The sequence below is a fragment of the Topomyia yanbarensis genome, chromosome 1 (assembly GCF_030247195.1).
Source record: "Topomyia yanbarensis strain Yona2022 chromosome 1, ASM3024719v1, whole genome shotgun sequence".
Lineage (NCBI taxonomy): Eukaryota > Metazoa > Arthropoda > Insecta > Diptera > Culicidae > Topomyia > Topomyia yanbarensis.
This window is the reverse complement of record NC_080670.1, coordinates 182,224,923-182,240,062: the sequence shown is the minus strand read 5'-3', so window position 1 is coordinate 182,240,062 and position 15,140 is coordinate 182,224,923. Positions and strand designations below refer to the sequence as shown.

Genomic DNA, 15,140 nt, shown 5'->3' with positions numbered 1-15,140 from the left:
AACTTGGATGCTAGATTTACATAAATTGAAATGCAAGTATCACACAAACTTTTCCACAATGTTTATGCAAACTTGGATGCAATTTTTACACAAAGTTGAATGCAAGTTTTACAAAGCTTAGATGTCCTTATTTTAATGCGAGCACGTAAACAAATCTACATGTAAGTTTCCAACAAAGACTTAGATGCAAGATTTACAAAACATAGATACAAATTTTACAGAAACTTGAATACGAGATTACAAGTTTTATAAACTTTGGATGCAAGTTTTATAAAACTTGGACGAGATTACACGTAAACTTGTACGCGAACAAACTTATATGATATTTGTACATAAACTTGCAAGCAAATTTTACTCAAACTTTGACGCAAGATTTACATGCGATCATGTACACAAACTTACACGTAAGCTTTATAATATTTGATTTTTTACACAAACTTGTATGCAGAATTTGACAAACTTGGATACAAGTTTTACACAAATTTAAATGCAAGTTCTCATAAATTTGGGCATAAATTTCACGCAAACTGGGATGAAATTTTTATACAATGTTGGATGCAAATTTCATGCACATTCACACGTACATATACATATAGTTTTGTTCAAATATGGATGCTGGGTGCATTTTATACAAACCTAGATGCAACTTTTACACAAACTTGGATGCAAATTTACTCAACCTATGATGCAAGATTTACATGAGATCATGCACACAACTTTTCACGCTAGTTTTAAAAGGCTCGTACACAAGAATCACAAAAAAAACTTGCTCACAAATTTTACAAAAAACTTGTTCACAAGTTTTACAAAAAAAAATTGTACAAAAGTTTTACAAAAAACTTGTACAAAAGTTTTACAAAAAAACTCGTAAGTTTTGTAAAAAAAACTACTAAGCAAATTTTACGGAAACTTGTATGCAAGTTTTACAAAAAAATCGCACAGAAATTTTACAAAAACTTGAGTTTTAGTTTTGAAAAAAAATGAATGCCAGATTTACAAAAAAAAACATGAAAGCAAGTTTTACAAAAAAAATTAGGCACAAGTTTTACAAAAAAAACCTGATTGCTACTTTTACAAAAAAAAAACTTTAATGTGAGTTTTACAATCAATTTGAATGCAGATTCAACAAAAAACTTGAGCGCAAGTTTTATTTACAAATACTTGAATGCAAGTTTTACATAAACTTGGGCGCAAAAATTTTACAAACTTGGATGTAAATTTTGCACCACAAACTTGGCTGTAGGTTTTATGCAAACATGGATGCAAGTTATATCCAAACTTGGATGCAAATTTTACACAAATTTGGTGGCAAGATTTAAAAAAAATCGATTTACACTTGAATGTAAGTTTTACACAAACCCTAATAAAAGTTTCACGCAGTCGTGGAAACAATTTTTACACAAAGTTGGATAAACTTTGCAAACTAAATTGGGCGCAAGTTTTGTCCAAAAACTGTTGCAAGTTTACACAAAATTGGATGCAGATTTTACTCAGACTTAGACGCAAGTTTCGCTTAAACTTGTGTGCAAGTTTTACACAAACTTTCATTCCAGTTTTATGGCAATGTTGTACTTAGTGCATGCAAATAAATCTACATGCAAGTTTCACAATAATAGATGCAAGATTTCCAGAATTTATATTACAAGGTATACAGAAACTTGGATGCAAGTTATAGAGAAACTTGAGTGCAAATTTTACACAAACTTGAATAAATTTACAAAATAAGCGACTGCACACCAACTTGCACACAAACAAACCTGCATGCATATTTCGCACAACTTGGATGCAAGTTCTTATAATACTTTTATGTCAGTTTTGAAAAAACTTGAATGCAAGTTTTACAAAAAAAACTTGAATGCAAGTGTTGCAAAAACTTGAATGCAAGTAATTTGATCGCAAATTTTTCTAAAACCGGAATGCAAGTTCTACAAAACTTGTATAAAAGTTGTACAAAAATTTGAATGCACGTTGTATAAAAACTTTTAATGCTTGGCTGTTTTACAAAAACTTGAATGCAAGTTTATAGAAACTTGAATGCAAGTTTACAAAAACTTGAATGCAAGTTTACAAAAACTTGAATGCAAGTTTACAAAAACTTGAATGCAAGTTTACAAAAACTTGAATGCAAGTTTACAAAAACTTGCAAGTTTACAAAAACTTGAATGCAAGTTTACAAAAACTTGAATGCAAGTTTACAAAAACTTGAATGCAAGTTTGCAAAAAACTTGAATGCAAGTTTGCAAAAAACTTGAATGCAAGTTTGCAAAAACTTGAATGCAAGTTTACAAAAACTTGAATGCAAGTTTACAAAAACTTGAATGCAAGTTTACAAAAACTTGAATGCAAGTTTACAAAAACTTGAATGCAAGTTTACAAAAACTTGAATGCAAGTTTACAAAAACTTGAATGCAAGTTTACAAAAACTTGAATGCAAGTTTACAAAAACTTGAATGCAAGTTTACAAAAACTTGAATGCAAGTTTACAAAAACTTGAATGCAAGTTTACAAAAACTTGAATGCAAGTTTACAAAAACTTGAATGCAAGTTTACAAAAACTTGAATGCAAGTTTACAAAAACTTGAATGCAATTTTGCAAAAACTTGAATGCAAGTTTACAAAAACTTGAATGCAAGTTTACAAAAACTTGAATGCAAGTTTACAAAAACTTGAATGCAAGTTTACAAAAACTTGAATGCAAGTTTACAAAAACTTGAATGCAAGTTTACAAAAACTTGAATGCAAGTTTACAAAAACTTGAATGCAAGTTTACAAAAACTTGAATGCAAGTTTACAAAAACTTGAATGCAAGTTTGCAAAAACTTGAATGCAAGTTTACAAAAACTTGAATGCAAGTTTACAAAAACTTGAATGCAAGTTTACAAAAACTTGAATGCAAGTTTACAAAAACTTGAATGCAAGTTTACAAAAACTTGAATGCAAGTTTACAAAAACTTGAATGCAAGTTTACAAAAACTTGAATGCAAGTTTACAAAAACTTGAATGCAAGTTTACAAAAACTTGAATGCAAGTTTACAAAAACTTGAATGCAAGTTTACAAAAACTTGAATGCAAGTTTACAAAAACTTGAATGCAAGTTCTTTGAATACTTTAATGTAAGTTTAACAAAAACTTGAATGGTTTTACTTGAAAAAACTTGAACGCAAGTGTTGCAAACACTGGAATTCAAGTAACTTGATCGTAACCTTTACCGGAATGCAAGTTTTGCAAAAACTTGAATGAAGTTTAAAAAACTTGAATGCAAGTTTTACAAAAACATAAATGCAAGTTTCGTAATAAACTTGAATGCAAGTTTTACAAAAACAACTTGAATGAAATCTTCATTCAATCTTCTTGAATGCAAGTAACTTGATCGCTATTTTCTCAAAAAACTTGAATGAAAGTTTTACAAAGACTTGAATGCAAGTTTTACAAAACTTGCATGCAAGTTTCAGTCAAACTGGGATGAAAATTTTATACAGACATGAGTGCAAGTTTTACAGACAAATTCCACACAAATGCATAATGGTTTTTTCGCCAAAATCGTGCGAACTATTAATTAATCGTTAAATTTGGATCAATGACGTCTTGAGAGGAATCTCTTGACACTATAAGCCCTTTCATATGGTTTTAATATTTTAATGATTAATCTCCCTAAAAGTGAGCTATAACTACCAACTTTATTGCTTGTACATATATTTAAATTATGTCTTCGGCAAAGTTGTAGAGCAAGCCCCTGCCCACAACTTTGCTGAAGACACTAAGTCTTTATTTTTAATATCTTCGACATTATGGCTGGTTGTTTGTGGATGAACCCTTTGAAGCCAGTCCAATAATATAACGGAAAAACGGCTGAGTTTACGTCAATAGTGTTTTCAGACTACTCATCAAAAATAGCAAGGTTTATCATTCGCTGCTACGATTTTCGTGATTAATCCTCCTATAGGTGAGATTTTTAGCTAATTTTTTTTAGAAAAAGAGATGATCTAACGTCTTTGGAAAAGTTGTGTAGATTGCTTTTACGAATATCTTTGCTGAGTTCATAAAGTCTCTTCTTTTAATGCTTATGAAGTTATAGCTCGTTATTTTTGGATGACACCCAGAAATTTTTTTAAATATCTTTTAATTATTATTCCTACGGGTTTCATATATTCTACGAAGTTATTTCAATCGTCAAAATGCACAATTTTTATTAACACATAATTTTTCATATCTCGAGTATTTTCGGAGATATTTGACATTTTTTGAAAAATAATAGTTTTTTCGTATCATCTGTTACTCTACTGGAGACAACGATAAACAAGTGAACTCTATTGAATTTCATAGTGTTGATGTAGCATTACTAATTGCAATTAGAGCTGGCTGCCAGTTTTTGCCCGTTCAAACTTTTATCAAATAAAAACCAAATAACTTCCAAGTCACAAAAGATTGACCAATGATCGAAAGATATGTAGATATGTATCTTGATAAGACGAACAACTTTCGTGAACATGCTGAACCTCTATCCTCGATATTTAAGAAGTTATGTCGAATAAAAGCTTTTAAGGGGTCGTTCACAAACAACGGTCAATAACTTCGAGTGTACTATAAATAGAGATTTTTGGTCTTCAGTAAAAATGATGGCAAAAACAAGTTCTTTGAATACTTTATCATATTTTTCATACTTTGAAAAAAAATTGTAGCAAATATCTCACTTCAAGGGAGATTAATCATTATAACTATATCGTCAAAATTAAGGGGTTGGATAATCATAAAACATCCCAGAAGACATCATTGCTGTACGCTTTACCGTTTTCGCATGAATAATTTTTCGCACGTTTTTAGCGAAAAAAAACCACTGTTAACCCTTAAATGCGCAATGTTGTTTTAAAACAACATTGCGAAAACCATCTCAAAATTATCATAGTAACGTATCAAAGCTGTGAGACAATTTTCAGAATATTTAAAAAAAATTGATTTGCGCCTTTAAGGGTTAAATGGATGCAATCTTCACACAAATTTGGCTATTAAGGTTACATAAACCTAGATGCAAATTTCATATACACTTGACGCAAATTTGGGCGCAAGTTGTACACCAACTTTAATGCAAATTTTACACAAATTTGGAGACAAGTTTCGCAAAACTTGTATGCGATTTTGTACATAAACTTTTATGCAAACAAACCTGCATAAACGAACATTCTCGTCTATTTGGCACTGCTTCTCTCACATTTTTCTAGCATAATTTAGCCCGCTTCTGTTGAAATTTAGTAATCGTCCACACTATCGTCACTGTTATGGTGCTTGCGGTAATTCATGCTCTCTTTTTCATCTTGTAAGTCACGATATTGGTCCAGTCGATAAAACTATTATGTAATATTAGGACCGAACGACCTGACCGGTCGCTTGACAAGTATTCTTGTTATCGCTTCTTTCGAGCATGAAACTAAAGAAAACTGGGGTTTTGCAAATTCGATTTTCTCCAGCGGTTCAAGAAAATTATCAATCAGAGTAAATTAGAAGCAAATTATAACAAATCTTAATCAAACCTACCCAACAGCAAATGCGTCTCACCGTACAAGAGTTTGCCATGTCCCTGTTGGATCACGCCCGCACCTCCATTGAACTGGAAATCATGCTAAACTACAATGCCAGCTCGCACGTCAACTGGGAACCGGGCGAGCGACAGTCTCTGGACCGGTTGAAGTTAGCGCTCAAATTTAAGCAGAAGTTGGTAAGTGAAAACATCAACACATTTCAGCTTGAAACTAAAATGGGTCTGTTAACAGTTCGTAGCACATCCGAACGTTCAACAGTTGCTGGCTGCCATTTGGTACGAAGGTCTTCCAGGATTCCGACGAAAGTCTCCGATTGGACAGATAACTCAGGTCGCAAAGTTGGGTTATATGTTTCCAGTTTACAGCATGATCTACATGGTTGCGCCCAACTCGGAAATGGGTCAATTCATGAAGAAACCCTTCGTTAAGTTTATCGTGCATTCCGCTAGCTACGCCTTCTTTTTGAGTAGGTGTTTTGAGTTAAGTTTCGGAATTACTTAGTTAATGACTGGTTCACGATTACAGTGCTATTGGGCGGTGCCTCGCAACGCGTTGAATACTTGGCCATCGAATGGTTCGGACCGGATTGGATGCAGGATATACTGAAAGAGTGGAAACGTAAGGAACGAGGATCGCTACCCGGATTTTTCGAATGCATGGTTATCTTGTATATAATAAGTATGAAAATATTATTTTCGTTAAAAACGATGAAGTTCTTTAATCCTACTTCACCGTAGGTTTGATATGGCATGAGATGAAAGCCCTTTGGAACGATGGAATCATGGAGTACATATCGGATCTCTGGAACATAGTGGATTTCATCTCGAACTCATTCTACATCGCATGGATAAGTTTGCGGTTTACATCGTGGTTTACAGTCTGGGTAAGTATCCAAGCAACCCTTTCTAAAAAAACAAAACAATCACCATCTTTTACTTCAGCGCGACGCAAACAAAGGCCTCAATCCGTGGTACCCCCGAGAACAGTGGGACCCCTACGACCCTATGCTACTATCGGAAGGTGCTTTCGCTGCTGGAATGATATTCTCCTTTCTGAAACTGGTCCACATATTTTCGATCAATCCGCATCTCGGGCCCCTGCAAGTATCACTCGGTCGAATGATTATCGATATTATCAAGTTCTTCTTCATCTATACCTTGGTACTGTTCGCGTTCGGATGTGGTTTGAACCAGCTGCTTTGGTACTATGCGGTGTTGGAGAAAAACAAATGCTACCATCTACCGTCGGGCCTACCGGATTTTGATAACAACGAAAAGGCATGCGGAATTTGGCGTCGATTTTCCAACCTGTTCGAAACATCGCAGTCTCTTTTTTGGGCTTCCTTCGGTTTGGTTGACCTGATGGCGTTCGAACTCACCGGAATCAAAAGTTTTACCCGTTTCTGGGCACTTTTGATGTTTGGATCGTACAGTGTCATCAATATTATTGTTCTGTTAAACATGCTAATTGCTATGATGAGTAACAGTTATCAGATTATTTCCGTAAGTTGAATCCAATTTCTCTAATGCCATATGTTAATGGGAGTTTTTTCTTTTATTCACTATTCCAGGAACGTTCGGACAGTGAATGGAAGTTTGCTCGCTCTCGGCTTTGGATGAGTTACTTCGAGGATGGAGATACCCTTCCTCCACCGTTCAATCTAGCGCCGTCGATAAAAAACTTCTCCAAACTTACTGGGTCATGCAGTGACAATAAACGTTCGACAACAAGCGTCATTGTGAGTGTTGCCTGCGGTATTTTCGAATCCCTCCAAATTATGCGGCTAACTATTGTTTCATCCTTTATGCATATTTATTTTGCCAGAAGCGAAACAGGGATAAGGCACAGCGACGTCACGAAAATGTTATGAAACTTTTAGTGCGACGATATGTCACGGCTGAACAGAGGAAGAGAGATGACTTCGGGATTACGGAAGATGACGTTATGGAGATTCGGCAGGATATTAGTACCTTGAGATACGAGCTGATCGATATTTTTGCTAAGAATGGCATGAGGACTCCGAATGTGAAACAGGCTGATGGAGGCGGCAGTAAGTACAAGAAAGTTTTATGAAAATATCGGGTCAGTTTTGTTAATGGGTTTCACCACTGTAGAGTATGAAAAAATAGGCATATTTCGTAATTTTTTCTTGGTGCTTAGAAGAGATGTTTTCAAGTAATTTCATCACAATTTGGTGGCTTTGCAACATTTTGTTGCAGACGAGATATTTTGGAAAAGTTCCAGGGCGGAAATCTGTGATCTAGAGCCCAAAACAAAAGTTTTTTCGATTCCTTAGAATGAATAGCAAGCGACGTACGTAGGATTTTTGCGATATTTCTGATTTTCGCAAAATGGCTGACATTTTACAAGAAAAACTCGGAAAAAAACCATTAAAAATCGACACAAAATTTCTATTTTAAATACAGAACGATTCCGTTTTTGGCAACAATTTTATTTTTTTCAGTTGCCAAAATCGTAACCGTGTTAAAAATGGAACCCTATTTTTAAAGTTTGGATTTTCAATTTACGACTTCAAAAATGTTTCATGGATTTTTAATCATGTAAAACCCACTATATTTCCGGATATCGACGTCACTTTTTTCTATTGGTTGAACTTTTCAACCCCTCGGCTGCCGATGGAGGCACTACCGCTGCTGTCCGCTAGCTGCTACTGAGAGTTCCTCGATGGCGGTATTTCTCTCGATACCGATGCCTATTTTCGTGAGCAATATAGCTGTCAGACATTCCGATGGATCATCGGATCCGACGGTTTTCCTATTTAGTTCCCATACATTAAATGATATTTTATGTATCAAAACAGCTCGCAGCATTTTTTTTGCTGATTTGTGCATGTGCTTTCAAGCGGATATCTTTTGACCGGCCAACATTTCGTTTAAAAATTTATGATTAAATTTCCCTAGTGCAAGGTTGTTTTTTTGTACAAATTTAAAGAAAATATTCTTCCAGTTTTTCTGACTAGTTAGCTAGTAACCACAAGCATATAGTCATTGTACTAGATGTATAATATTCATTTGCACTAATATCACAGAGAACAGAGTTTCATTTCGAGCTTTGAACATATGGCCCGTTCAATGATAATTTACCAAGAGGTCCTTTTTCTTTTGGGCGAAAATTAAGTAAAGTTTGGCAATTTTGTGGAATAATTAAAAAGTGTGTTTATTAGGAAGATTTCGTAAAAATCAGCTTCTTCCAAAATCCAAAATGTCCACTTCAAAATGGTGATTTTCGTCAGCCTCTGCGCGCCAAATGGCCTGAAAACATTGAGTCTGCAGTCTTTCGTAGTATACTGAAATCGTGAATCGTTATAATTTCTTAAAGGTAATGAAATTTTGTACGACCTTTATCTAAAACTAGTATTAACAATTATTTATTCATAATTTTTAAACGTTGTTAAAGTGCAAAAAGGTGACAAAAACTTAATTTTATAATTCAAATGTAATCAATTTATCTTCAAAATTCATTTCAATTAGGTATTCTTTTTCAAGATATAAAACGTTGTTCTTTCCGACACATTTGCTGACCGAATTATCTTGTTATGCTTGCTAGTAGAGATGGTCGGGTTTCATTTTTTTCGAACCCGAACCCGACCCGAACCCGAGAGCTTGAAAATTGAAAAACTCGAGCCCGACCCGAGCCCGAAATTGTAAAATTTGAAAAGCCCGAACCCGACCCGAGCCCGAAAATTTTAAAATTGGAAAACCCGGACCCGACCCGTACCCGAGAATGAAAATTTTGTAAAATCCGAACCCAACTTGTTCATACAGAGAATCATCCAAAAGTCTCAAAGATTTTTAACTTTAGGCTTCCGAGCAGGACCCTATGCTCATCTAAGAATAGTAGAATCACTCGAATCTGAAGTAACACCATACGCGTTGAGTCATATTTGCCTATGGCAAAACGAATCACTGGCGAGTAGAATCCACAATTATATTTACTATTATTGAAGTTTGAATTTGTAGTGTTCCGAGAAACTTATAAATCGTCGATATCTTAACTGGAAATTATGATAAATCGGCGGCTAACTCATAGGGAAACAAACAGTGATAGTTTCAAACAACCTTGCCCGTTGTACTTAACCAAAATTTTCAATTTTTTTTAACCATTCTTGCAAGGCAGTTTTATATAATTTATTACATGTATTAAATTATGTATTAAATTATGCTATGGCAATTCGTATACGACAGTTTACATGACGTCACGCACGTTACTAGTTGGTAAGGTCAAACATGTGTCGAAGATTGTCATAGAAGATTCTCTGACGCGTTCCTTATGTCACATTAGTGTTAGGACGATTTATGAGGGGGTATCTAATTTATTTTACGCTTCAGACTATATGGTAAGCGCGCCAGTACAGATGCTTCGACATCTCCAATGGAGCTCTCGGAACGACTCCGAACTTCCGTCAATGGCCTCAACAGAGCACACAAGATTTTTGCGATCAATTCATTAAGATCGTGGAAATTCATGTATTTTCATAAAGACATCCGGACCATGCAACGGTCCAGTCCGGGGACAATCTGACAGAAAGTGCTTGTTTCATATATGTACCACTGATTTGATATACCATCATCATATGGGCGACCGAAATTAAAAGTCGCAAGGATATAACATGCTTCGCAAACCCCGTTTCAAACATATTAGAATACAAAAATCGGAAATAAACTTCAAGCATATGAGCGATCGAAAATAAACGTCACAAGGATAAAACATGCTTCACAAAACCCGTTTCGAACATATTAGAATATAAAAATCGGAAATATACTTCAAGCATAAAAATCGGATAGAAATCTTTCAGTATAAGAATCACATAAAAAGTTCTCAACTCGGCAAGGATGAACCTCCAGTATAAAAATCGGTTAAAAATAAATAAATCGCTCGTAGAAGCATCCATATATCTTGATGTTCAACATTAAAAGTCGGCTAACAAAAACTACTCTGTAAGAATTGGATATATTTTTCCCGGTTTTTGTACTGAAGCTCTTTTTTATCCGATTCTTACAAAGGAAAGTCCCAGTCCGATTTTTATACTTGAAGTTCATATCCGGTTTTTATATTCTAATATATTTGAAACGGGTTTTTCGAAGCATGTTCAGTCCTTGCGACTTTTACTTTTGGTCGCTCATATGAGTGTCCTGAATAACGAAGCCTGGCGGAAGTTTTTTTTCTAAATGGAATCCACTAGGTTTTCCGTTTAGGCCTGATAAACTATCTGCTTTTAAAAAATAAATGGCGATGCAATTTGAGCCGCTATAATACCACCAAAGTACCACCAAATGTGTGAGTATGGGAATTGTCAAATCGTCCTTGGGCTGCAACGGCCTTTGTAATCAATGGTTGAAAAGCATCTCGTGGATCGCAACTATGCCAAGAATATACAAATCGTGGTGCATTGAAATTTAATTATCATTTTAATTCATGTTTCTGTTAATAATAATTCAATATGTAGCAAAAAGTACTACTATTCAGAACACTCGCGACACTTACTTTCCGATTTCTCGCGACAGTCAAAACGACCAATCAGGAGCGGATCAATAGATAGTTTTTTATTGTCCCTACTTCCCGTAGATTTCTACTCGGTTTGCTGTAGATACGATTAGCTGTACGCTTTAGCCGAGTTTTACGTGTATACTCCAACCGTGGCCTATCGGTATTAAAGTATCTGTCGAAATTTATATTCCATAATAGAGAGTTGATCCAATATTTTCGGATAAATTCCTGTTGATTTGATTTATTACTAATTGTCATGAAAAATAAATCGCAAAGAGATTTTAGATTTGAAACACGTATTGTTAAGCGTAATGTACGTTTAAAAAATAAAATTCAGTCAGTTTGCGAATCTGAAGAGCGGGAATTTTATACAATAATGAAAAATACAATAATTGAGAACCAGAAAATACGACGAAATCTAGCAATTCAAAGGCGCTAATATTTAGAATGGTTATATGTGTCATCCATTCGTATCAAGAAGCATAATTGACTACTAGACTGGGTTTTGTGAACAGATGCAAACAGCGTCAACAAATGGTTGGTTTGTTTTGTTCAAAACCCGAACCCGACCCGACCCCGATAATTCCTAATTTGAAAAACCCGAACCCGACCCGAGCCCGAAAGTTCAAAATTCCAAAAACCCGGATCCGACCCGAACCCGAGAATTTCATATTTGAAAAACCGGAACCCGACCCGAACCCGAGAAGTTTAAATTTATAGAACCCGAACCCGACCCGAAACCCGTCGGGTTCGGGTCGGGTCCGGGTTTCGGGTCCAAAAACCCGAACCCGACCATCTCTACTTGCTAGGGCGCGCAATAAAAAGACAACGACTGATCGATTGTTCTATTGTGTCGACATCTTCACGTTTACTCAACACGTTTTTGTTTACATTTGGCATCTGACTGAATAAACTATCCAGAGCTGCAAGAATGTCTGAGTTATGTTCCGCAAGCGTGAAAAACTGCTTAACTGCAAAAAAAAACTGATCACGCAACTCTTTTTAACGCATACAATCCAAATTGACCTTAAAAGCGTGTATGTTTTGCATATGCATTTAGTGCTATTGCAGAGCATATAACAGCCAATAAAAGTTGTCTAATAGCATGAGTATTTTTTCGATAACAGGTTATTACATTTGGCACTTCTACATTGGTGCTATATAATAGCATTACTACTGCTAATGACGGGCTATCAATATTTGCACAATATTTCGTCATTTCTTGCTTCATATCAGCATTTCATCAGTATATAGGGCTTACCATCTCCTAAAGACTGCCCTATATGCCGAAGCAAATATAAGGTTCCAATGTTTGCCCACACTTGCACCCGAAACAAATCCTGTAAGAATCAATTGCATTAATGCAAGGATCGCTAGCACAAAATGCAAGCGTTCTGGTAATGTGTAAAAATTGTAAGAAGCTTCCTTGCATGTAAGGCAAGAAACAGAAAATACGAATTTTGCCTATGTATTAGCGATATATGTGTATTGATGACCAACAAGCACCACACGGGCAGATCACTAACCAATGCTTCACTCATCCAACCATACTATCAGACAGTTTATGAGTGGATAAAGATCATATATAAACATTTGGGCGATTTCACGATTAATGAAAAAACGATTGCACCCAGATCTGAACTCATACTCTTGCGCATTACTGCACTGTTCCGTTCTTGCACATGAGAACAGAGCGCTGAATCTCGTACAACTAGCACAACCGAAAATCGATAATGTCTTGTGTGTAATGAATGAGCCACAATATTGCGTTTAATGATTTTGGTGGGGAAAAACGGAACCGCCGCGGTCCACGAAACACCGCGCCTAGGTAATCTGTCATAATATCGTACATTTGCATAACAAATACCTGAATTATTTTATTTTGATGATTATAGAGGTTTATCATTCGCTTCTTTTTTCGGGTTAGAAAAGTCTCTTGAGAAAAATTTCTAACCCTATGTGCGGGGTTGGGAACCGAACCCGAATCGCTATGCCCGCCCCTACAAATTCCTGAATGAAAACACATGGTGTTCCAAAAATCAGTTATGCCTTTTGCGATGTTTTGTGCAGAATGAGTAGAAGAGCCCGGGGTAAGTTGGCGGAATCCCCTTTTCTCCGTTTCTATTAGACATAACGGTAGGGGAGCACGGGGCCAGTTGGCGGTTGGGGTAAGTTGGCGGAATCCCTTTTTTCTGTTTCTATTAGACATATAGCGCTGCCTCTTCTTGTGTACCTCAAGTTATGTGAAACCCGTTATCCAATGTGTTTTTGTTGCAAAATGATTAGTTTGGTGGAAGTTGTGGGTGATATTGTGTTTTCGAGCATACCAAGTAAATTTTCTAAATTTTAAATACTTTGCGTAATTTAGATTGATTTTCAATCTATTTCCAGAATGATTATATTTTTCGATAGCGTATGAAAAGAGCTTTCAGTATCCGTATAGATACTACATCTATCCACAAACAAAAGTTATTTTGTAAATAATTTTTAATAAAATATGCGGTTGGGGTAAGTTGGCGGTGCTGAACGCGGGGCAAGTTGGCGGTACTATTTACAGTGCAAAAAAAGTCATCAAAAATTTTTATTTCTGGAATTCACTCCAAAGTAAGAAAATCTTTTTCTTGTGTATCTCGCCAATGTAGGAGACATTTATTCCGGCCAATTGCATGAAGAATTTCGAAAATTTGCTTTTGAATAAGAAGTACGCGTCAAAGTCAAAATGCCGGGATATTGAAACTGAAATATAATAGCAAATGTTGGTTAATATACAGTTTTCTCGAAAAGACATTCAACACGTTCCTAAAGGACCCTTGAAGTAATTGCATCTTCATTTGTTATTTATTTGCTTGTGTACCGCTAACTTACCCCGGGGCTGGGGTAAGTTGGCGGATTTTCCGCGTCACATATTTTTGTCTGTAAAGATGGAGACAATGCGTCAAACACTTTTAAAAAATCAGAGATGTTGCCAACAGTCTGCTCTTTCATGCCGCGTGTTCAATTTTGCAAGATCTAGCTACATCAAAGCGGTAAAAATTGAAAACTGAAAACACCGCCAACTAGCCCCGGTCTCCCCTACCTCAAGTAATGCGAGATCCATTATCCAATGTGTTTTTGTTGCACTACTAAGAAAGTATTTTTTTCATGTATTCCACTTCTGCGAAATACGATATGAGTCTTTTAATGGCCAGTTACAAGTAAGTGGTGCCAGAACATGTAAATTGACCTTGATTTACCGGTCGTCCCTATATATAGAGATTTAGATTTGAACGTTGGCACACGCACAAGCACGTATTTCAAGTTGTTATGCGAAATGAATTTTATATCCAATTTGTTGAACATTATCAGTGCTAAATGTCTGACAACGGCGACTTCCGTAAGCCTAATCTCCATTTTCACCTTCAGCGAATCACGAATACTCGGTCTCATCAGAGAAGACCGTAAGCCAATTATCACCGTGTTTGGCCGAAAGACCATGTGACTCAATCATCTTGATAAATCATCGCAACATCACATCACAAGAAAGTTGCGGTTTTTCTCGTTCTTCAAACAATGCTCATAAAATAAAAGTGATTGTTTTGTCGATCGCTTTGCGCTGGCTCGAGTATAAGCAGAAAGCATACTAAGTATCGTGGCCGATGTTTTTGGTGGTTGGATATAGGTTTACTACGATTCGGTTGGTTAAATTCTCTTGTATAATACTTATCTTGCATCCATTCTGCTTCTTTATAAGGATGCTATACTTCTCCTGTCGAGTTCATTCATATGTGTTGGTGTGTTGCTACCCTTGGGGAGGAGAATGGTGTTATCACGGGTGATGAAATCCGGCATGGTTCACGTAACATCTAGATAAAATACACAACCATCGTACTTCCGGTTTTTTACACCAAAAGATTTGATCGGCGTCTGCTGAATGTGTCTTCTAGTTTCTATAGTACGACATCCTCCTCGTACCTATTGCCTGTAGGTCTTCAAAAGTAATGTCTGGTATGGTTTCACCTTGAGGAATATGAAGGCTTTCTCAGGCAAATAAAAACACAACGACTGTTGTTTACGGGTGTACCCCATTAGGCATAAATACGTTAGGCATACGGACGTTAG

At 35.9% G+C, this 15,140-nt stretch overlaps 1 protein-coding gene across 1 annotated transcript in view; it reads left to right on the top strand.

The window, feature by feature from the left end:
* LOC131683713 (transient receptor potential protein) overlaps positions 1-15,140 on the top strand; it is a 38,130-nt gene that overhangs the window by 17,655 nt on the left and 5,335 nt on the right. The window contains exons 7-13 of the mRNA XM_058965951.1: positions 5,537-5,710; positions 5,766-6,000; positions 6,060-6,212; positions 6,272-6,417; positions 6,476-7,036; positions 7,105-7,272; positions 7,359-7,584. Of these exons, the coding sequence (XP_058821934.1) occupies positions 5,537-5,710; positions 5,766-6,000; positions 6,060-6,212; positions 6,272-6,417; positions 6,476-7,036; positions 7,105-7,272; positions 7,359-7,584 (1,663 nt within the window). The remainder of the gene's footprint in view (positions 1-5,536; positions 5,711-5,765; positions 6,001-6,059; positions 6,213-6,271; positions 6,418-6,475; positions 7,037-7,104; positions 7,273-7,358; positions 7,585-15,140) is intronic.